We start from the raw sequence: 23078 nt of genomic DNA, 5'->3' as shown, positions 1-23078 counted from the left end.
AATATATTTAAAAAAAAAAGATGCACAGAGAATTGTTGGTGGCTTGCCATGTACTCTCTGATTAGATCCCAGGGATTAGACAGTCTGTCCTGCCTCAGACAGGTGGCTCGGTACACACTCTGCAGACGGCTCATCTATGGCTGGGCTGGTGTGTTTAGTTGTTTGAGATGGACATTGTCTTATACAAATTGAGGAGTTACTGTAAAAGTACTGCCTGTAACTTTGCAAAGAGTATGTATTATGCACAAAGTTGGGAATTAAAAGTATTTGTATTTGTTTCCGCCTCTTTGGGCATATACATGAAATATAGTTTAGAGTTCTAGGACAAGTTGAAATCACAAACTAAGGTCACTGATGAATGTGGTGAAAACCAAACAACTCATTTTGACTCCTTTTGTATTTTCAAAAAATTGATTTTTAGAGAGAGAAATGGAGGGAGGGAGTGAAGGAGGCGGAGAGAGAGATATGAGAGAGAACATGGATCAGTTGCCTTCTGCACGTGCCCCGACTGGGGAGTGAAGTCACAACCTAGGTACTAGAATGTGCCCTGACCAGGAATCGACCTTCTGCTGCATGCGATGATGCTCCAGCCAACCGAGTCAAGCTAGGTCCTCAGAAAACATCCTTATGGGAGAGGGACCCAGCGCCCTCCTGCTGACTTGCCTTCGCTTCTTTGTGCTCAGGTGCAGGCTGACAGGGACGGTGGCCTGGCGGCAGGGTCGGTGTTTAGCGTGCTGGCTCCGTCACTATAGGGAGGTTCCCCTGAGGACCATGGGTGGGATTTTCATGTCTTTTCTTTGGACATTGCGGGACATGTGTGGAGAGAAAGGGCAGGAGGAGAACTTCTTTGGGTGAAAATATAGATCTGTTTTTTTAAAAATCACTTTTTTTTCTATTTCATCTTTCATTTTTGTTGACATAATGACTTGTTCAGCAGAGCTTCCCTGAGGAAGTGTTGCATGCCTGCTGGGCCAGATGCAGTGGTTCCTGAGCCTGGCTTCTAAAGGTGTAGCCCCCAGATCCCCCTCCAGACTCTGGTTCTGAGCGAGGCTGAGAATCTGTGTCTGGAAAGCTCCCCAGACTGGGGTCCCTGAGTCCCGCACGAATGTGGCCAGTGCTTTGGCTCCTAGGGAGGTGGGCTGGGCTGAGGAAAGGCTATGGTGACTGCTCTCAGAAAGGAAGAAGAGAAGAACCAAAGGAAAGCAGTGCTGGACTTTTTTTTTTTAAAGCTGCAAAGTGGAGTTTCTAGCAGGTTCTTTCCTCACCAAGTACTGTACCTTTACACAGACTCAGAGACTCGGAGCATAATGAGGTTCCTGGACAGAACGGAGCTGCAGGATTAGATTCTCACTCCCCAGACAGGCTTCTGTGCACACTGAGGGCAGAGGTGGGGATGGGAAGGGGGATTGTCTGAGTTGGGCTGCTCCCCTCTGTCAGCAAGGATTGTGCAGGAGAGAAGACACCAGGGTGTCCCACTGCAGACCAGGCTGTGACTCCAGCTGTGAGTGACCATCAGAGTTGCCCAAGTAGGTTATGGAGACTGTGCTCTCCAGGCAAAAAACCCTGTGAATGATTTTAAAGCTAATTCATGGTTATTATTCTAATTAAACCTATTTTAAAGTTCACGCTTTACACAATTTATTTCATTCCGCTCTCTAAGGCTGTCAGCTTTAGCCCTTTAGGGGGACAGTGTTACAGTGGTGTTTGATGCCAAGCTCCTGGCTCCGGGACTCCTGCAGGGAGACAAGGAGCAATCACCCTGGTGGCTCCAAGTGTCTCTTGGGCATCATGGAGGTGGGACAGTGCCAGCTGGGCCTTGGGTGACAGTGGGGATTAGAAATGTGGGGGGAGGAGACATTCCAGTAGCAAACACAGCCAAATGCTCAAAATTCAGAATGCAGCTCACAAGCACAGCAGGCCGTCCACGTATCTCTGTGTGGTCGTCTCACAGACTCCTCTTTGTTTATGATGCACCTTACAGTCATGCTGCACATGATGCAAAAGGGCGGAGGAAGTTTGGATACTTTTAGCCAGAGCCCAGCACGCCTCAGCGGTTCTCCTGAGAGCTGAGAGCAACAGGCCGCAGAGGGCAAGTTCTCGCTCTTTGTAGGCTGAATGAAGGGGGTATACCCATGTACTTTGCAGATCCCGTGGCTGTGGGGAGGGTGAGATTTCCAGGTTGTAATTTGCTGACTGACCCAGGTGTTAAGCATTCAGGATCACACCTTACTAGTGGGCTGAGGGAGTTTCTCCAAACTGGGAATCAGGAGCTTGGCCATGCTGGGTGTGATCAGAGCACGTGGGTGCTGAGGTCAGGGCTGAGGAAGGGCTGACACCTACTGAGTTTCTCACTTTCTCATCAGGGCTTCCTTACCTCCATCTTGTTCCCCAAATACTTTTTTAAAGATTTAAATTTAACTTTCCCAGGACTAGGGGCCCCAATTGGTGTGTCAGTGTTGCTTCCCGAATAAGCCAGCCATCTTCGGAAAATTTCAGCAGGGTGTCGAAAAGCCACTTTGTTTCTTGCGATCTGTGTGCCGTGGTGGGGATTAGGGTTAGAGTGGGTCTGGGTTTCATTTCGGGGCCCTTCTTGAGCACAGCAGGAATGATGGAGTATTTCCATCATAAACTCCTCTGCCCGAGACATTCCTGCGGTGGGATCGAGGTTAGACTGGATAGAGGAGTGCTGGATTTTCTCTCTTGATGTCGGAGATGATCGGATAAGACGTGCTTCCAGCTGTGCTGTCCTTGGTAGATGAGGTGTCAGTGGTGTTTGCCTCTAATGCAGTGATCGGCAAACTCATTAGTCAACAGAGCCAAATATCAACAGTACAACGATTGAAATTTCTTTTGAGAGCTAAATTTTTTAAACTTAAACTTCTAACACCACTTCTTCAAAATAAACTCGACCAGACCGTGGTATTTTGTGGGAGAGCCACACTCAAGGGGCCAAAGAGCCGCAGTTTGCTGACCACGGCTCTAATGTGAGGTCATTGTAACCACCTTCTAGTTTTTTCCTTCTCTTGGCTGCCAGGGCTCCCAGAACAGCTGCTGTACTATAGGTAAGCCAGGTGGTAATCTGGAATGCTTTTTCAGATACTGTCAGTTTGGGAGGTCACTGTAAGGGTATGAATGGGAAGGGAGTCAAAGGGAGCTTTTAGTGTTGGCCACACACAGCATGCTGACTGCTCAAGGGTGAGTTTCCATCCTCTGCTTTCTTGTTAGCAGGTACCTCACAGGCTCCTTGGACCTGCCTCTCAACCGTCACCGTCTTACTGCCTAGACAGCTCTTCCTTCCTCTCCTGAGGGTCAGCACCTGCATTTGAGAATCCACTTAGATTCCACGGAATGCTAATTTTTCTTTCAGTTTGCAGTAAGTCCAAGAGTATCCGGTTTCCAGGTTATTGTGCATTCCTGACGGTGGGGTGCGCTCTCCCTGCTGCTGCTCCAGCGGCGTGAGCTGTGGCTTAGGAAGGTGGTGCTTGGTTCTGCTCATCTTAATGCAGAGGTGATAGATATAACCATATCAACCGTATCAAGTGTGATCTATGATCTGACTTACTCCCAGCTAAAGTAACTCCAGGGGGAATTTATTTCCGTCTTCTCTTTCATTTCTAGAAGGTCACATGTAATAATCACCAGGAATACATATGTATATGTATGATTTATGTATCTTTCTTATTTATTTATAGAATTCAGCATTTTATGTGGACTGTGAGTCATTGGTTCAAGCCCTTCAAGAACTGCCTCTTTCCCTCCGACTCAATGTTGCTGCTGAATTGGTCCAGGTAAAAGCCCTGATGGCATCTTCGAGCTGGCGTGGGTTAGGGCAGGAGAAGGAAGAGTGAAAAATAGCCCCTGGCAGGATGTCTCAGACTCAGCTTTTCCTTTTATGAAGCTGAGGGTTTTTATCAGGTAGCACTTTGTAAAGCTTTAAGGGAGAATGTGTTAATTTTCTAAAGATTTTTTTTTTCTTTACATTTTATAGTCGAAACATTTTTAAGAATCAGATGTAATAGAGTTTAATGAAATGTAAAAGTATAAAGTCTGGCTGGTACAATATTTATGTTTGGTACTAAGGAAGCAGTAGTTGAGTAGACAGACATGGTTTCTGCCCTGTGGGGCTTAATCTATGGGGAAGGTGGGTATTAAACAGATTATCACACAAAAGTACAAATCGTGATAACTGCTAGGAAGGGCTAGCACAGTGTACTGTGGGCTTATATAACACTGAACCTGATCTACTCTGCCGAGATTAGGAATGGATTTTCAGAGGAAGGGACAGATAAGCTGAGACCCGAGGTAGAAGGCCATTTGAGTTGGAATTTAGACAAGGATCTGATTAACAGCACTGCTACTGCTGATACTAGCAAGAGCGTGCTGGCTGTGGAGGCATGTGGGCCGCGGGGTTGGGGTGGGCGTGTTTATTGGTTAATCCAAACTTACAAGAGAGGAAAAGAGGGGATGCAAGTTGGGAGGCTACTGCTCGGGTCCAGGCGAGCTTGGAAAGGGTGATGATGAGAGAGGTGGCGCAGAGTTGGGAGTTTTCTAAGAGGAACTTCCAAAGAAAAATTAAGAGGACTCAGAGAATGACTGAAATGGAGAGAGAGTGGGCAAAGAATTACTCTAGGTTTTTCCCCAGCTTGTGCAACACTGCTAGGTGGGACCAGGAGGGGTGAGGTTGGGATATTAGAGATTTGTGCCTCTGAGATATGAAAGTGAAAATAGAAGTCAAATAGACATAGAGATTTATAGTTCAGAATTAAGGGCTGGAAATAGAAATTGGGGAGGTGCTCCTGTAAGATAGTGATTGAGAGGAACGGACTGTATATAAGGAGCTTCAGGATTTAAGTGTGGCTCGCTTGACTTTTTAAATAAGAGAAACCCTGGGTAGTACTAGTTTTAAATAGGATCCCAGCAGCTAAAATGGTTAACTTTGCCCTTCATTTGAATGGGATGCTATTTCTATTGCAATCACTAGTCTCACATTTAGGGCAGCAAGGAGGAGGAGGGGTAAGGGCAGAGAAGTAGAGGGATTTCACTGGCCTCTGAGGGGAATCACTGTTCTGTAGGAATGTGGGGTGCATTTGGGGTTGTGACTGAGAGAGGCCGGGTGTCCCGGTGTTCAGGGTTCTGACATGTTTGGTTTGGTCCCACACGGTGAAGAATGGTTAAACAGAGCACACAGGGAACCACAGAGATGAAGGAACCACAGAGATGGGGACCCAGGACTCAGGAGAGAAACAGGAAGTGTTGTGAGCATTTGAAAGTGAAGGATGTATTGGTGGTAGGCCTTAAGAGTAAAGGTAAATAATAACTGCAATAACTTTGAAAACCAGGCTAACTTTGTTTTGGAACACCCCCCCCCCCCCCCCCCCCCCCCCGCCCCTCTGCTTTCTGTGCCATGATGCACAGCAGTTATTCTCAACTGTGTTTCTATATCAGAACCTCCCGGGCAGGTAATAAACAACCAAACCAGGTGTCCAATTCCAGACACCCGGAAGCGAAATCCCTGGACTGGAATAGAGGACCACATCCCGGCTTCGTCCGGCACACTGACAGTATGAACATTTACGTTTATGCGTCTAGTCATACTGTCAGAAGCCTGAAGAGTTGTTAGCAAATTGGATCTGCTCAGGGTGCTTACATGTCCAAAGAGGGGACGGTGCTGCCAATAGTGGCCGACCTTCATTCTAAACCTATCCACTCCGATGCGTGTTGGTCACAAGGCCTCCTGCAGGACGTTGTTCTCAGCCTAACTCTGCATTGCAATTACCTGCAAAATTTTACCTTTTATTACATCACTAGAGGCCTGGTGCACAAATTTGTGCATGGGTAGGGTCCCTCAGCCTGGTGGGCGATCAGGGCCATCTTGCCCAGTCCTGATTGGGGCAGTTCAGGGGGAGGGACTGCAGGAGGTTGGCTGGCCACGGGAGGTTGGCTGTGGGAGTGCACTGACCACCAGGGGTTAGCTCCTGTGTTGAGCATCTGCCCCCTGGTGATCAGTGCGCATCATAGCAACTGGTCAACTGGTGATTTGTTTGTAATGGCTTTTATACATATAGATAACGTAGAGACAGAAAAGTGCATGCAAAGGCAGTACTTACCATTGACTTAGCATCAAATCAAGAATCAGAATGTTGCCCATGCTGCTCAAGCCACCATTTCCTCATTGCTCTGAGTCAGTTCCCCTAAAACCACTGTTTTGACTGCTAATGCTAAAGATCAGTTTTGCCTGCTTTTGGCTTTTTACAAATGCAATCAAATAGTATGTTTTTCTTTCACGTCTGACATTTTTGTATTCAATTTGCCTCTTCACCTTTATATTAGTGCTTTCAAGTACAATGAACAGATCTGATTTGCTAGTTACCTCCTGGTCCTTTTCCAGAGTTTAAATTTAACTCTCATCACAGACTTTAGTGTACCTTTGGTAGACCTGTGGTACTGTGATTTCTCAGGCCTGAGAGAGGACATGGCCCTTTTGATTTCAACTTCGAGGCAGTCGGCACAGAGCTGAGTGGGGGGTACAGCCCTGTTATGTGTCAGTGAGGTCGCCCGCATTTACCCCATGTTAGTAAGGAGGGTGCTGTGACAGGCCCCACTGGACACCCTTTGTGAACTTCCTGTCCGATTCTAAGGCAGTTTGATGGCTTCTTTAGCTTCTGTTTCTGTTTGAGCAAATGGCACAGAACTCACATTTCCAACTCGGTTATTATGCTTCTCTTTCAGACCACCCTTCCTTTAGAGCTTCCTCAGGTGAAACCAAAGAGAAACGATGAAGGCAAGGGAGTAGGCATGCCGCTAAGAGGGCCCCTGGGGCCTGGAGGAAAGGGGTCCATGTCTGAGCTGAAATCTGCGCCTGCTGGCTGCCCCGGGGCCCTGGGTAAAGCTGGCCCCGGACCAGGCCCTTCAGAGGGCTCCCAGGAAGCTGCCCCTCAGCAGCCAGCAGCGGACCATCTGGAGGAAGAATTAGACCTGCTGCTCAGTTTAGATGCACCTGCAAAAGCAGGAGCTAACATCTTACCAGACCAGATGCCTCAGGACCTGGAATCTGAGAAAGACGGGGAGGTGCTGGCTCAAGAAGAAAAAGGTAGGGTTTTCATTTTATTCCCTATCCATCCTCTTGATTCTGTGCTTTTATGAGAACAGCCTCACCCGTGTCACATCCACACACATCTCCATTGGTGCCTGACATCACTCTGGCGTCATCCACTGACATGTTTCTGTGCTCCCGTCTCCGCTTCCTCCACCTGACCTTTCTGACAACATTCCTCTCTCGATAAGCGGCTCCTAGAGCTGCTACCTTGCCTGATCGCAGTGTTAAATATGGGGCTGTGAACTGAACGTGAACTATAAACTGGCCTTGAGATATTTGTAGCCCTCAGCTGTGCGGCAGCAGGCCTTTTAACCGGCTGTCTGAACAGCCCTGTTAACCAGCTCTTCCTTTTACTGTTTGATCTTGTTTTTTTACAAGAGAAGGACTCTTTCTTGTGTGTGCATGTTCCCTGAGGCAGTGGCCCATCTGATGTGGAGAGGCCCAACGTGAGGCCTCAGCGTATGCTGTGGTCAAGAGCCTTAATACTCTCCAGGATTGCTACAATAGTGCACGGAAAACCGAGCGTTGGTCTTTTTAACAAACTAGTGAACTGTGAAATTCAACTTGAGAATGAATAGAGGACAAATTTCTACCCTATTCATTTGTTTGGGTATCATTGTATCTCCTTAGGGAGTAGAAACAACAATGGAATGTTTTCCCTTGCTTTAAGCAAAGTAATAATTATAGCTGAATTATATCATGGAACAACGCCCAGGGAAGCTGTCACCCTCTGTCCTGGGACTAACGTGAAGTTGTTAATTTTACCTTTATTTCCTACTTCCTGCAGAACCACCTGTGGCGGAAGTAAAGATTGTGGAACCCAAGCAACCAAGCACATCCAAAAATGTTACCGAGGAAGAGCTGGAAGACTGGTTAGACAGTATGATTTCCTAACGAAAAAGAGGAAGAAAAACACGCCTGACGTGTAAGGCCGGGCCCATGGCTGTCCTTGAGAGCAGCTAGCTTATGAGCTTGCCCAGTGCTTGTGTGTTCCATCAGCTCACACAGTGCACACCTACCTCTGTGTTTGACAGCAGCCACAGGAATACATGACGAGGCTCGGGGCATTTTTCTCTGACTTAGTCATCTCAGACTCAGGGAGGGCGGAGACGCGCTTGTTGCCAGCACAGCAAGTGCTGCTGCTGAAGAGAAGAGAGCAAGCAACTGGGCATGCATTTGGCGAAATAAATCAATGCTGGTCTGAGGAGTGTTTTCCTTTTTTGTGAAGGGGTTTAGGGGTTCTCTTTGTCTCATGTCCCTTTCCCAGCAGCCACAGTGTGGTTGTAGAATCATCCAGAGGTGATGAATTACAAGAGGCCAAACCACAGATCAGCATGTATCACTTTATTGCAGTGGGCACTTCATTTTACTTAAGATTCACCTAAACATAGTGGCTCCACTACTTAAGAGGGACCATAAAGCATTACTCAATTTGGCATCAGATTGAGATTTTTCTGAGTTTTCAGTACAGTACTTTTCTTCTAATAACAGCAATCGACAAGCTGTTACTGAGAGAAAAATTATATGAATAACCTTCAAGTGCAGTTTCTTAAAGTAAGACAGAATATCAACACAATTATTTAATGGGACTGTCCATCTGGAACATAAACATAAAAAACTTGCATAGCTATATCTAAAGAGGTTTTAAGGCACTTAATCGATATTTCAGTGTCGACAAAGTGTTGGTTTTTCTGTTTTCTATTTCTTTAACTGGTTAAAGCTTTTCAAGCTGATTCTGGGTACATTCACAAGTAAGTACCATGGGAAAAATTAGACTGCAGTTAAAATGATTTTTTGTAGTTCAGGCCATGAGTCACTCGTGGATATTGTCATGTGGCTGGCATTCAAGTGTGTAAAATTTCATGTATTATGCATCTAAGACTTCATACTTCTAGTCCCTTTCTCAACGCTGCCATCTTGACAAGCACGTTACATGAGAACTGAAAATCTTGAAGGCATTCAACTCAAGTCCTTGACTTAACATTTTGAACGGTTATCTCCTACAGGGTTTGTCCATTAGGCATAAGAGTCCAATCAATTCCAGAATATCACAGATTTTTTTTTTTTTTTTTGTGGCTTCTTTTTGGGGTTGTTTTTACACAGATTTTTTAAACAAACTATTTCTTGATGTAAGGGAGGTATTTAGAAAATGTCACCTTTCAGAAATGTTGCATATGAAGAGTAAAAGAGGATTTTAATTTCACTTTTAAGTTGTCAGTCCTGACTCAGGGAGTGTCATTCAGGTTTATCCAAGCTGATCCTCATATTGTTTCCGGAAGCAGTCGCCAGCTGGGAAGAAATCCCAACACCTTTCTTGGTACATCTTCCAGACATACGATTCCTGAAATAATCGGGGGGTTGGGGGGTTGGGGGGTGGGAGGGGAGAGGAAAATACTTCTTTTTAAACCACAGTAAGCTGGAGCTCGAAAACTTTGTTTTCGCTCTATTTGTCTCCCTTTAGAAATTTTGATGTGGATTAATATGAGTCTCAACTGGCACATTCATTCTTGTTCTGTTCACAGCCCATTTTGGCAGCAAGAGGTTTCTTCCCATTTCCTCCTCCCGAACACAGAAACCAGCTCAGTGATTGACATAAAAATACTTAAAAGATTACATAATTTGTAATTGGTGGAAGAACGCACGATGGGGACCATGGAGGCCTGGCTGAGGTAGATTAAAGCCAGCTCCGGAAACCAGCTGCCTCTCATAAATGCTCGAGCTGTGAAGAATTCCTACAAACCCAGTGAAGGTTGAAAACTTGGTAACCTGCCTCTTCTGCCTGTGTTCATTGTCTTTACATCTCATATTCAATCACAGAATCCCTTTGACACACACCTTCATTCATACTCTCACACCCACCCCTCCCCCACTCAAGATTATCTTTCTTATGCCATCCTCACAGCATTTGCCTCTGCTCCCCTGTTCTGTGTTCTCACCACTCGCTCAGCTCCTCATTGTCTTTTGCTCTGTAATGCCCCCAACCTCCAGCTCCTTAACTCTGAAGGGTGTGGAAAATGTCAGTGTCGGCTGGAAGGATAACCAGGACTCTTTTGGGATAGAATGGAATTGCTTTAGAATTCTGGCTTCTTAAGTCATGGTGGATGAGGCAGAAAGCAGTGGGGAACAGTGTGGATGCTGATGGGATCACCTGTCCCTGTCAAATAGCCTGTGCTCAGCCGATTCTTGACACTTAGGCAAAGGAAGTGCTGCTGTGGGGGGTGTGATGCTTAGACTTTTCCCCTCACCTGACCCGTGTGCTCTGTTTCATCTTTGTTAATCAAATACATCAGGAAGAACCTGGAACGAGGAAAAAAGGTATAAAAAATGGGGAAAAGACAATGTTAGATACTTCTGTTGGGAAGCCTAGTTTCATTTACTTAATTAAAGGAACCAGAGGAAGGCTTCAAAATATGCTTTTTAGTGTCATGCTGTCCACAAGGCCTTTCTGAATTGGACAAATGTGGCATAGACTCAAACCGTCGTTTTCTGATGATAATGTTAAAATTAGCCTTTTCACAAGAAGAGATCCTTTTTACCGTCCCCAGAGCTTAAGCTAAGATCCCCTGTGGGGAAGCATTTTCTCTACCATTTTATTGTTTAAAATATCCTAATTCAAACAATGAAGTGATATTCCAAACTCTTCCCGCATAATTTTCATCATGACATAAGAATGTAGATATTTTAGCCAGATTGGCTCGGTGGATAGAGCATCGGCCTGTGGACCGAGGGGTCCTATGTTTGATTCTGGTCAAGGGCATGTACCTTGGTTGTGGGCACATCTCCAGTAGGGGGTGTGCAGGAGGCAGCGGGTAGATGGTTCTCTCTCATTGATGTTTCTAACTCTCTATCCCTCTCCCTTCCTCTCTGTAAAAAAGTCAATAAAATATATTATAAAAAAAAAGAATATAGAATTAAAATTACCAGTATATGATGTCAAGGATATGGGATTTTTTGAAAATATTCAAGTTGCCCCGATACTTTCAGAAACACAGTTTTGTTTTTGTTATAGACAACTGAGCAATGCCAAGGTGGTTTCACTTGCTCAGCTGCGAGTGTCTGAGGTTTGGGTCTGTCTGGAACACGCAAGCATCCCGGGAGGCCGGGCGCACAGCTTGCATTACACTGCCTCAGAGACAGCTGCCAGAGGAGCCGGCCTCGTGCCCTTCAGGAAAAAGATTGAGCTCTCGGTCAGAACGAGAAAGTAGAAATAACTCTCTTCGGCGGGTGGGGAGAGCTAAACCCAGATTTTGAGTTCTCTCAGGGTCCCCTGAGTTTATAGCTTCAGATTGTGGCTCACAGTAGAGGCTGTAAACATATATTAGTTTCCTCCTTTGTTTATCACACTAAGAAACAGGCATGGCCAGTATCTGACCTTGTTGAAGACTTAGGCACTTTTATTTGAGAAAGCACCATTTGGGTGTTGGGGGGAGGAGTGTTTAAACCCATAAGATGGGTTCTTTCCCTTCAAGCTCTCTGCTAGAGAGGCACACAGAGAGACACAGACTATTAAATATAGAAGGCTAGCAAAAGATGTAGAAGGGGTCCCAACCCAAGTACCATAATGCTCTTCCTCTCTCCTCTATTCACTGGTCCTTACATGTGGCCGTGTGCTCACCTTTCATAGAAGGACATTCACTGGACCCCCTCCAATAAGATGCAAACTCTCTTAATGAGAACGAACAAGGATGACTACCCAGACTTGAGGGAAGGCATGCCAACGTTAGAGTTTAAAAATTTGTGTTTTTATCTTAAGAAATTCTTAAACTGTTGTCTCTTTGACAATAACACCGTTCCCAAAGGCTATCTGTTCCATCTTAAAGGAAGTTTAGGATTTTCTAAATACAATGTGGACTCAGAGGGGAAGGGCTAGGCCAGGGAGCCAACCCCAGCAGTGTTGTTGTTGTTTTTTCTTTTTTCTTTTCTTGTAAATGATCACTTAGAGAATCTGAATTATCAGGAAATCTGTGTTCTCTATACATTCTATAAGTTATAAGCTTCACAGGCAGTTCACAAAACGTCATAAGCTCTGAATAACTTGTTCTGGAGTGAGTGCTTTACCTAAGGTGCTGGGATAGAGCTGTGTGAAAATGTCCCCAAACCTCACGGAGCCCATGTGTCACCAGGGGAGGAGGACCTGGTGAGGACTAAAAATTCGCTACGGAACATGGCACCATGTGGACCCAAGGCCACCTTGACGAGTGCAAATGGGAGGGAGAGGAAGAAGCAGGGCAATGGCTGTATGTAAAAATGCAGCCACAGACTTTTGTCTTTGTCTAGGATTTTAAAAGTCTGTATTCGGATAGGAAAATTCCAGCAAAGGAAAAACATTGCTGGAGTTATGTGACCTTGAGATGGATTGTGGGATTGACCTCCGTTCAGAGCAGGAACAGTCATGACACACATCTATGAAACATGGGAGGCGGGGTGCATGCACAAGGACACGGGCTCCTGGGCCTTCTTGCCTAATTGCCACTGTTTCTCAGAGACGGAGGAAACAGCATCAACAGAGACTGAACTAAATGACTGTTGGCATTACTCTACCACCCCCCCCCCCCCCCCCCGTCATCCCTATCGACTGACGGTACTCACAAGTAGTTGGCTAAGTTGTGCTCTTGTAATGTGTGTGTTTCAAAGCCATGAGGGGTTGTGTCGAAGTAGTCATTGCCAATCCCACAAATGAAACACTTAGTCTAGAAAAACAACAGAGGCAGTAAAGGTATTAGCAGGCATGGCATTTCAACAGGTGGGAAAAGGGCGATGATATCTGCTTGAACTGAGACACTGAAAGATATTTCTCTCTCAGATGGTTCAGGCTCTTAGTCATCCACTCCCTGGTGCCACACACTTAGCTCCTAGCTAGCTGAGGATACTTGCTCCTACCCCAGGCATGGGGCATGGTGAAGGCAGCAGGTGAAGCGGATGGGATAGTGTCGGCAAACTCGTTAGTGGTTGGCAAACTCACTAGTCAACAGAGCAGCAAACCACGGCTCGAGAGCCACATTTGGCTTGAGAGCTGCGGTTTGCCGACCGCTGGTGTAGAACACAGGGTGTAGCACTAAATGCCCAGAGCTGGTAGGTAGGCACCAGGAATGGGAAACAAATTTTATTGGTAATTCTGCCTAGGGCTGGCTGTGAGATACAGAAATAAGAGTTGGAATACTCAGGAGAATATTACCTCCATATCTTCTCGTACTTGTTCCTGCTGGTCTCTCAACTCTCCAAAAGCATCAATAATAAGACCTGGGATTTTAAATATAAAGACAGATCAAGTGTTTTAAATCTGTTCAGGGTAGAGGAATGATAGAGGGAATGGCACTGGCCACTTGGTTTTGTAAAGTAAATCATCAAGCTTATTCAGAGAAAACAGAAAAAAACAGTGCTTGTTTTTAAATGCTGCATCCTGGCTAAACATTCTTCCTCTCACCTCACCTTTCTGCAGTATGTGCTAACTCCCTCCTACAATAGAAACACTTTCCTCTCCGCCAGCCCCTCCTCCCTGTGTGGCTCCCCTCTCTTCTGCCTCCCCTGGAGCTCTCTGCCTTCTCCTCGCACCTGACGCAGGGTTTCTCCTCAGTTTCTTTGCTTCTCCTGCTGGGAAGCTTCTGCACCAACACTTATTTGACCACCACGATGGGCCTCATTTCTGTTGTTTTTATTACTTTACATGTCTTATGGTATTTCATTCCTGACTTGTTCCTTGAAAGACCTATTACAGCTAGCTAGCTACTTATTAGCCCCAACACCCTGAATGTCTTACAGGAACCATAATGCACCACGACTTCAACTAAAGTCATCCCATTCCTCTAATTCCTGACAAGCACTGGCTAAATCTCAGTATCCCTTCCCCAAGAGAAGAGAAAACCTGTCACACGTTCATAGCTCCTCTCCCAGCCCCCAGGAGTCAGGAGGCTGTGGGCCAAGGTTAGACCCAGGGCCTCTAGGAAGCAGGACAAGCAGGTGATGGGTGGAGAGTGGCAGGAGTGGCCCTCTGTAAGGATTCTCGAGTTTCTCATATAGGCAAACCTCGGAGATTTGTGGATTTTGTTCCAGAGCACCATGGTACGGTGAGCCGCAATAGAGTGTGTCGTAATTGTTTTGTTTTTGTTTTTTTACTGGTAGAAGGCCTTGTCTTCAATTTGTGAAAGTAAATGCAACATTTTATTGTGTAAAACACAATGAAAGGAGGTAAGCCTATATCAGTGCCTTGGCGGGTCTTTCTATATGGGCAAGGCCTCATATGTAATAGATGCTCAATAAATGTTGAATTAACAAATGAGTGCGTAAACCTCTCTCTATAAAGCGAGGCTACAGATGCAGGATGGTAGGACTAGATTAAGCCCTGTGCATACTTGATGTAACTGGCAAACATACCTTGAATGATGGCCAGCAAGATGACAATGACAAAGAAGAAGAAGGTGATGTCGAAGACGATGCGGTACATTTCATAAGGATCCCCAGCGGGGTCTTCGATCTCATCGCCGATGCCGCCTCCAGCTCTCACTCCCACGTACATGTGGAATAGGTAACACTGGGCAAGAAAAATAATGTCCATTCAAATGCAAGTTGCAGAGTTGTTTTTAGCAAGATGATCAGATCATTCATTTAATTAGATCAACGTATGTCAGCTCTGAGCCCGGGGGAGGGTGCCCACCAACGATATCAGTATTCCTGCCTCTTACTGCTCTCCACTGCACCCTCCAGCCAGTTTGTAAGAGTGCTGTTACATGTAGCCTTTAAATGACAATTTTTTGCTCATTTTAAAAAGGTTTGAACTTCTTGATAAATACAAGAGAATTCATTTAAGACGTGTAAGTTAAAAGGCCTTTAAACCTGATGAGTATGGCATATACCAGATGTGAGTTTCTCCTCATTTAATTGTAAGGGCGCTGGGCTTCAGCCTCTGGAAAGAGGCCCCTTCTAATTCTGCATTCCCCTTAAATCTGGGAGGGGAGGAACTCCTGTAGCATCCGAGAATAGACTTTCCCTCCCTCTGGCCTCCAGCTCTCAGAGCAGGGCACCCTGCATCTTGCCTCCTGTCCCTTTTCCTGCCTGGACAGGTTATGTCCAGAGGAAAAGGGAGACTTACGACCGGTAAATAAAAAGCCAGGGGCAGCACAGAGATGGGTCACACTGGTGCTCTGGCAACTGTAGTGTTGGTGTCACATGAGTATCTCTCCCCCACCGCCACCAAGAAAGCATAGCAAAGTTTATAGCCAAGAAGTCTGACCCATTTTCTAGAGGAATTACCACAGGCTGGGGCAGTTCACTGTCACCTGTCGCTGCCTCACGTTCTTAGCTGGACATCTGGTCATCAGGAATCTCTAGAATTGCTACTGCAGCTGTGCTCGCTCACTCTGAGCGGTGCCCTTCTTGTCCAAAGGGGTTCTCACTGGGAATGCCCACCTGATCCTACTGCTGCTAGGTTTTTGTCAGATTACGGTGCTGAAAGAACCCATGCTGGTCCTCTCCAGTTTGGCTTAGTGTAGGGGTGTCAAACTCAATCAGAGAAGGGGCCAAAATCTAAAATCCAGCCTAAATCGCTGGCCGAATGGTTTACTGAACAGTCATAAACTGTCATTGTGATGGAAACGCAGCGGAGTGCAGTGATGACAGCGCGGTGCGGGCCACATTGCAAGGCCTGGCGGGACGGATTTGGCCCGCGGGCCTTGTGTTTGACACATGTGGCTTAGTGGATAGAGCATTGGCCTGTGGACTGAAGGGCCCCAGGTTCGATTCCATCTAAGGGTACATGCCTGGGTTGCAGGCTTGGTCCCCAGTAGGGGGCGTGCAGGAGGCAGCCAATCAAGGATTTCTCTCTTATCATTGATGTTTCTATCTCTCCCTCTCCCTTCCTCTCTAAAATCAATAAAAATATATATTTTTAAAAAAGAATCCGCTTTGGCTCAGGGAAATAAATTGGGCACCAGATCCTTGGGACTCTGCTCTCAGAGACAGAATCCAAAGCTTGCCTTCTATGGATTAGATATGGATTCAATGGATTCAGAACATTGCCACAAACAAACAAACACAACAAGCGGTGACTTGCTCCTAGCTGAGCTGCTCTGCCACAGCCTCAGGGGAGTGCTCAGGAAACTCCATCACCACGGTCTCTCTGGGACGCTTTCCCCTGGGAACGCGACATCTACAATATATTCTGCTCTGTAACCCTACCACTCGTGGTCCCCCAGACCACACACAGCGCTTTCCTAACGCGACAGGCGGCCCCGGGCCTGAGAGGCTCTCACCGTCATCATGTCGTCACACTTCATGTCGGGCTCGTCGTCGTCCTCACTCTTGTTGTAGAACTTGCGGAAGAAGTTGAAAGCCACCACGGTGTAGAGGTAAACCACCACGGCCAGGAGGCCCACGGTCAGAACCAGCTGCGGGGGGAGAGAGAAGGAAGGAGGTGGGTCTTCTCCACCTTGAGGTGTTCCTGGGCGAGGCCAAGGAAACAGGAGGGTGAGGCAGAGGGGGGGCAGGCAGAGGAGATGGTAGGTAGAAACAGGCTATTGGGAGAGAAGAGTAATGACGGGGTGCTGAGGACTAAATTGTCTCCCCCAATTCATACATTGAAGCCTTTACCTCCAATACCTCAGAGTGTGACTGGGGAGGTAGGGCCTTTGAAGAGGTAATTGCATTTAAATGGGCCTGCAGAGTGGCCCTCCTCCAGTCTGTCTGGTGTCCATATGGGAAGAAGAGATTAGGACATGGAGGCAGCAGATGGCTGCATGGACATAGGGGATGAGCAAATGGAAGAGCAGCAAGAAGGCAGCCAGATGAGAGCCCCAGAGGCCTCAGAGAAAGCCAAACCTACCATACCTTGACCTGGGCTTCCCGAACTTCCCGCCTCCAAAACTGAGAGGATCTGTCTGTTGGTTAAGCCCCATAAGCCTGAGCAGGCTGGTACCTGGGGCCGGTGTAAACTAGGGATGTCAGAATCAAACAGTGAAGGTGCAGGAAGAGGGTTACCTAGCTTTATTACAGCGAGAGCAGAGACCTGAAGCTTCAGGATGCCGCTTCTACTTGAACTCTGCCTCTGAAGAAACGAAAAGTTCCTTGGACTGGCAGGTGGCCCTACATTACACTGTTTCATAAATAACCACGGACTGGATAATTGTCACAGCTTTGAGGTTACTATGAATTATTTATGATGGTTGAGTAAAGTGACATTTTTCATAACCAAGACATCTGCCCAGGACCTCTGCAGGGGTCAAAGGGCATGTTCATTTCCTGGTGTTAGGGGTTCTACAAACAAGGAGTGCACAGGACCTGCCCACCTGGCCTGGAAGAGGGACTGGGTCCTGAGCAGGAACTCTGAGAATCAATAACTTAACATCTGTCCTGAAGGAGCTCTGTAATGGGTGGGTATGAGCACTAAGATAAGTAGCAGAAGAGACATCTACAGGGATTTCTTGAACAATGAATGATAAGCTACCTAACTCCGATAGCAGGTATTACAGCTGGTTTTAGAAAAACAGAAAGATCCCGAGCTTTGCACTAAAGGAAGAAAGAAGCTAGTTGTGCCACTTAGCAGCTGTGCTGTCTTGGGAGAGACACGGCCTCCCTGAACCTCTATTCTCTTACCTGCCATGTGTGCATAACATCTACCTTACAAAGTAGCTGTGAGCCTGTTGCAGTACTTGCCCATGGTACAAGATGGGCACATTAAAACAAAAAATCTTGCCAGAGTGTATTCAGCAAGGCCATATTAAAAACTCACTGTTTAAACTTTCCATTTAAATTACAGTCTTAATGCCATTAAGCCAAATCAATAAAAACTGAAGTTGCATATTTGAATAATTCTAAAAGAACATACTGAACTGGCATTCCGCAGGCCACACTGGGAAACACCACCTTTATAGGATCAAACTTCCCAAGATGCCCATGTTAAATACATGATGCCTTCTCCCAGGAACCTGTAAATAAGCATTCAACTCTAAGCCAACTTCTCTATCACAGGTTCTGTTCTTACCTCCCCAAACTTCAGCTTTTTGTATGTGGCAGCAAATTTCTATCTCTAGCTTTCTCCATTCTTCTTTATCACCAACCCAAACTATCAATAGACATATTGACTGTTGTGACTACCAGAAGCCTAGAAGAAATACTGAATGATCTAATATACCTTAATTAATACCTGATGACCTAGCATTTTTCATTTTAGAACAAAGGTCAACTTGATTTTTTTCTGCTTGGAATCTTCATGTATTTTTAAGGTGTACAACCTGATGATTTAATATGTCTATACATATAAAATGATGACTAAATCAAGGTAATTAATATATCCATCACCTCATATAGTTATCATTTCTTTCTCTGTGTATGGTAAGAACACCAAGATCTACTATCAGCAAATTTTAAACATGGTAAGTATTTTTAACTATAATCACCTTGCTTTATATTAGATGCCAAGAAATTATTCCTCTTATAACTGGAAGTTCATACCCTTTGACCAACATCTCCCCATTTCCCTGACTCCCCAGCCCCTGGTAAATACTATTTTATTCTTTGGCTCTATGAGTTCAACTTTTTAAAATTCCACATATAAGTGAGATCATGCAGTATTTGTCTTTCTGTGTCTGGCTTATTTCATTTAGCATAATGTTCTCAATGCTCATCCATGCTATTAAAATGGCAGCATTTACTTTTTTATTTGGCTGAATAATATTTCATTGCATGCATGTATATACCACATTTTCTTTATGTTCTTCCATTAATGAACACTTAGGTTGTTTACATATCTTGGCTATTTAGAATAATGCTGTAGTGAATGTGGGATGTAACTTTCTTTCAAGATATTACTGATTTCATTTCCTTTGCATATAAACCCAGAATGGGTTTATATGCAAAGGAAATTTTTCATATAAACCCATTGCTAGATCACATGGCAGTTCAGGATTTAATTTTGTAAGGACCCACCATACTGTTCTCCAAAATGGCTGCACCAAACTGGGCACAGTATGATTTCCTTCTCTCCTCCTACAAAGGTTTAGAAGTGTGTGGACAAGTCTCAGTCATGGAATTGCACTTAATTGGAATGCTAAAGGGTCTGAGTTTGTTGTCAGAAATAGCCATTAGAGGATTTTAATCAAGGGTTCACGCTGACAATATTGTCCAAGACAGACTGGATATTGATTGGTGAGAGTGGACCTGGCAATGGCGATATAGATATATGTCTTTTAACATTTACTATACTAATCTGTATATAGATATATTAGTATATCTATATTAACTCAGCTTTTTATACATAAACACACACATATATGTATAGCTATTTATGTATGTTTATATATACATGTCTAAATCATTAGTTCTTAGTTGGACACATATACCAGAAGTGACTGGGGAGTTTTTAAATTGCAATGACACTTGCTAATCTCCAGTGAGTACATCAGATCCATTGAGAAAGGGAGAGGGATCTCAAAGTGATGATATGTCAATCACTTCCTTCTCTCCTCTTCTTCCTTGCTTGACCTAAATGTTAGGAGTTTCTGAGGTAACCTCTTAAATGGTGGCTACAATTTTATTTTTAACTAGAAGCCCAGTGCATGAAATTTGTGCACTGGGTGTGGGGGGTTTTGGGAGGGAGAGCTGGTATCTCTTAGTCTGCCTTCACCCTCTCTCAGTCTGGGAGTTCTTGTGGGATATCTGACTGATGGCTTGGGCCCATAGGCCTAAACCATCAGTTGGACATCCTTAGTGCTGCCCCAGAGGTGGGAGAGGCTGCTGCTGCTGCTGTGCTCACCAGCCATGAGCCTGGCTCAGGGACTCTGGCTGAGCAGCACTCCCCCTGTGGGAGTGCACTGACCACCAGGGGACAGCTCCTGCATTGAGCGTCTGTCCCTAGAGTCAATGCATGTCATAGTGATGCATAGTGATTGGTTGTTTGGTCAATTTGCATATTAGCCTTTTATTATACAGGATTGGTTGCAATTTTATAAAAAGATCACTAGAAAGGGGTATTATATACTGTACATGTACCTTCCTGTTACACACTAGTTGTGCTACTTGTATTGGTTAATTTTCCACATCTAGGTCCATTCTGTCCTGAGTTAGTATAAACCCAGTACCTGTTTGCCATTATGAGTTACAGACGATAGGATCGTCCTCAGTGTCTTGAAGCCCATGGCGATATCCAGCAGGTGAGCGGCGAAGAAGAAGTTGTTGTAGTGGCCCAGGATGGACATGGTTGTGTACCAGGCCAGGTAGAGAAAGGACTGTGAGGATGGAAGACATTTAGAGGCTTTTTCGAGCTTCCTGATGTTCACTTTACCATTTTTTCTCATCTTTGGGAACAGAGTGAGGATAGAGGTTTTTAGATACCGAGGTGCTGTGAACGGGCCTAAGAATTGCCAAGTGGAGCCTTGTTTGTCATATACAACTGCACAAGAGATGCATGTCCCAGCATTGTCAGGACCTCAATCTTTCTGCACATGCTCTCTAGCTTTTTCCTTGTGGCATCTAATGCCTTCCCTGAACCTGGGGCACAGAATCTTGTTTGTCCAGATGCCATACTTACATTGTCAGTAAAAACAACTCCTAGCTTCCAAATATGGTACTTCATGTCGATGGAACTTAGCCTAAAGGGGAATAAAAAAAAATTTAAAACATGTAAATGTCAGGCTTTAGTAAAGTGTTTAATAAGGGGGAAATTAAGTTTTTTCTCTCTCAGGTTTAATAATCTAAATATGACTTTGAGCTTTTTTACCAAGTTGTATGTGTTCCCTGGGAAACTGAGAAAGGTGGAATCACCCATCCTGAAAATTTAATTAGTTTTCCTCTTTGAATCAGGCATAAAGGCTGATAGGTCCTTACATTTTTTTTTTTTTTTAAAGCAGTACTCTCCCAATATGTTAGAATCCAGAGGAAACCCCTAAGCCAGACCGGAACCTGGGAGAACAAAGATCTGATTGAGATTTTCCCCTTTAGCACCTTGAAAGGGCTGGAGAAATCAAAGGGTCTACTTTAGCCAGACCGGATTTTAATGCCTAAGCTCTGTACCATGACACCAGCGAGGCCGCCTCTGCTTTGGTCTCTTCTACGGGGCTAAAGTCCAGGGCATTTTTGTCCAAACCCAGGAGTTCAGCAATGCGTTCTGCTCCGTAGAGGTCACCATACTTGTTTATCACCTAGAGCAGAAAGGAGGATGGGGTGAGTCAGGCCACGTGTTACCAGCCGTGCTTCCTCTAGCCCAGTGTCCGCAGAGTCTGCTGCACTCCGGGCTCTTCTTCCAAGGGGTTCACAAAGACATGATTCAAAATGCAACAGGAAAATAAAGAGAAAAAATAACCTCCAAAGAAAACAGAAATGATAAAGGCAATCAAAAGAAAATTGCTTTTTGAGCTGCTAGCTTTTAGGTGGGGAGAAAAACAAAACAAAAAACTAGTGTGCAGAAAACAATGACTGTTAAGCTGTCATTATCTCCTTAATGCAGATAAGGAGAGGAATGAAACCAAACACCCACATGTGTTCATATGCACCCCTTCTGTGACTTACTCTTCCCCGTCACAAAAGCAATATCCATTTTACTCATGTTTGTCTATGGAGAACTTAAAGCCTACATTTCTTTGGTGGGCATGGAACTCACCCCACTGACAAGGCATACCTTTCTCTTTACAAACTTGTCCCAGTAGTTATTAGGAAAAGATCTGAAAAAAAGAAAATGAAAAAAGGGGGGTTCTTAACATCAAGACCAAGCACATCGAGAGCCTTTGTATCATAGTTGGTATGTCTGGATCTGTGATCCCTGGTGGTTGTCCCGCTCACTGAAGGATTCAAAACTTGATTGAACTTCAGAGTCTCCACAGGACTGACATATGGTTCCACTACTTTGAACCGACTTCTAAGCACTTGGAAAGCCGCTCTGCATTTTCTATTTAAAATTATGGTTAAGAGCCAGGGACTGTGATGATAGGATTAGACAGAAGCAGATATATGTTTATTGATCCCAGTATTGAGTAGAACCAGAACCCTGTAGGAAACAGCTTTCTTCTTCTTCTTTTTTGTTTTATTTTTCCCCCCACTTTTTAAAATTAAGGTATTATATGTGTACATATATTACCAATGCCCACCCCCCCACTCCCATATATGCCCTCACCCCACAGTAATTTGCATCCATTGGTTATGCTTATATGCATGTATACAAGTTCTTCGATTGATCTCTTATCTCCCCCATCTCTCCCTAACCTTCCCACTATAATTTGACAGTCTGTTTGATACTTTACTGCCTCTGTATCTATCTTTTTGTTCATCAGTTTATAATGTTCTTTATTATCCACAAATAAGTGAGATCATGTGGTATTTTTCTTTCATTGCCTGGCTTATTTCACTTAGCATAATGCTCTCCAGCTCCATCCAGGTTACTGCAAATGGTAAGAATTCCTCCTTGCTTATGGCAGCATAGAATTCCATTGTGCAGATGTATCATAGTTTTCTGATCCCGTCATCTGTTGATGGGCACCTAGGCTGGGAAACAGCTGTTTTTAACCTTCGTTCAATGAGCTTCTAGTGTTGTCAGTAGCTGGGGTAGGTGCTGGGGATCAGTGGGGCAACACATAGACAAGGTCCCTAACTACATTAAGTTTCCAGTCTGGGAATTATCTTTAGTTAATTTCCATAGCATGTGGCTTAACCGGAATGCTCTTCAATTCCCTTCTCCATTCCCATATAATCCTGCGGGGTCTGCTTTCCTTGGGGTTTTAGATCTCTCTCTCTGTTGGAGGTGCTTCCCTAAAACATCCCATCCCTACCCCCCAGGGGGAACTTCTTTCTTCTGCTTGGCATCTTCCACTAGCTCCACTACAGATTTCTATTGTTCAAGTCTGGAAAGAACTGTCACTTTTAGGTATGTAGGCAAAACCATTTAACATATTTTGCTCCTCTACAGAATGACTGATTCTTCCTGGGAGGGTTCCTTGTGAGGCTAGATTGCAGCCAAGGAACTACTGGCCCTGGCACATAACTTCCTCCTTCTGCTCTCCTTTGA

At 45.0% G+C, this 23078-nt stretch overlaps 2 protein-coding genes across 2 annotated transcripts in view; one reads left to right on the top strand and one right to left on the bottom strand.

Annotated features, from left to right (window-relative positions):
- The window catches only part of AVEN (apoptosis and caspase activation inhibitor), a 144802-nt gene extending 136811 nt beyond the window's left edge, over nt 1–7991 (top strand). Inside the window, exons 4-6 of the mRNA XM_045583858.1 lie at nt 3693–3788; nt 6730–7090; nt 7884–7991. Of these exons, the coding sequence (XP_045439814.1) occupies nt 3693–3788; nt 6730–7090; nt 7884–7990 (564 nt within the window). The 3' untranslated portion in view covers nt 7991. The remainder of the gene's footprint in view (nt 1–3692; nt 3789–6729; nt 7091–7883) is intronic.
- A 412-nt stretch (nt 7992–8403) lies between these two features.
- Nucleotides 8404–23078, bottom strand: part of RYR3 (ryanodine receptor 3) — a 350151-nt gene continuing 335476 nt past the window's right edge. The window contains 10 exon segments of the mRNA XM_045583784.1: nt 8404–9437; nt 10342–10393; nt 12686–12786; nt 13272–13336; nt 14468–14624; nt 16342–16476; nt 20164–20310; nt 20613–20673; nt 21095–21222; nt 21699–21741. Coding sequence (XP_045439740.1) covers nt 9342–9437; nt 10342–10393; nt 12686–12786; nt 13272–13336; nt 14468–14624; nt 16342–16476; nt 20164–20310; nt 20613–20673; nt 21095–21222; nt 21699–21741 — 985 coding nt within the window. The 3' untranslated portion in view covers nt 8404–9341.

This window comes from Pipistrellus kuhlii, unplaced genomic scaffold (assembly GCF_014108245.1).
Source record: "Pipistrellus kuhlii isolate mPipKuh1 unplaced genomic scaffold, mPipKuh1.p scaffold_m20_p_1, whole genome shotgun sequence".
Classification (NCBI taxonomy): domain Eukaryota; kingdom Metazoa; phylum Chordata; class Mammalia; order Chiroptera; family Vespertilionidae; genus Pipistrellus; species Pipistrellus kuhlii.
The sequence above is the reverse complement of the archived record's forward strand: the minus strand, read 5'-3'. Positions and strand labels throughout refer to the sequence as shown.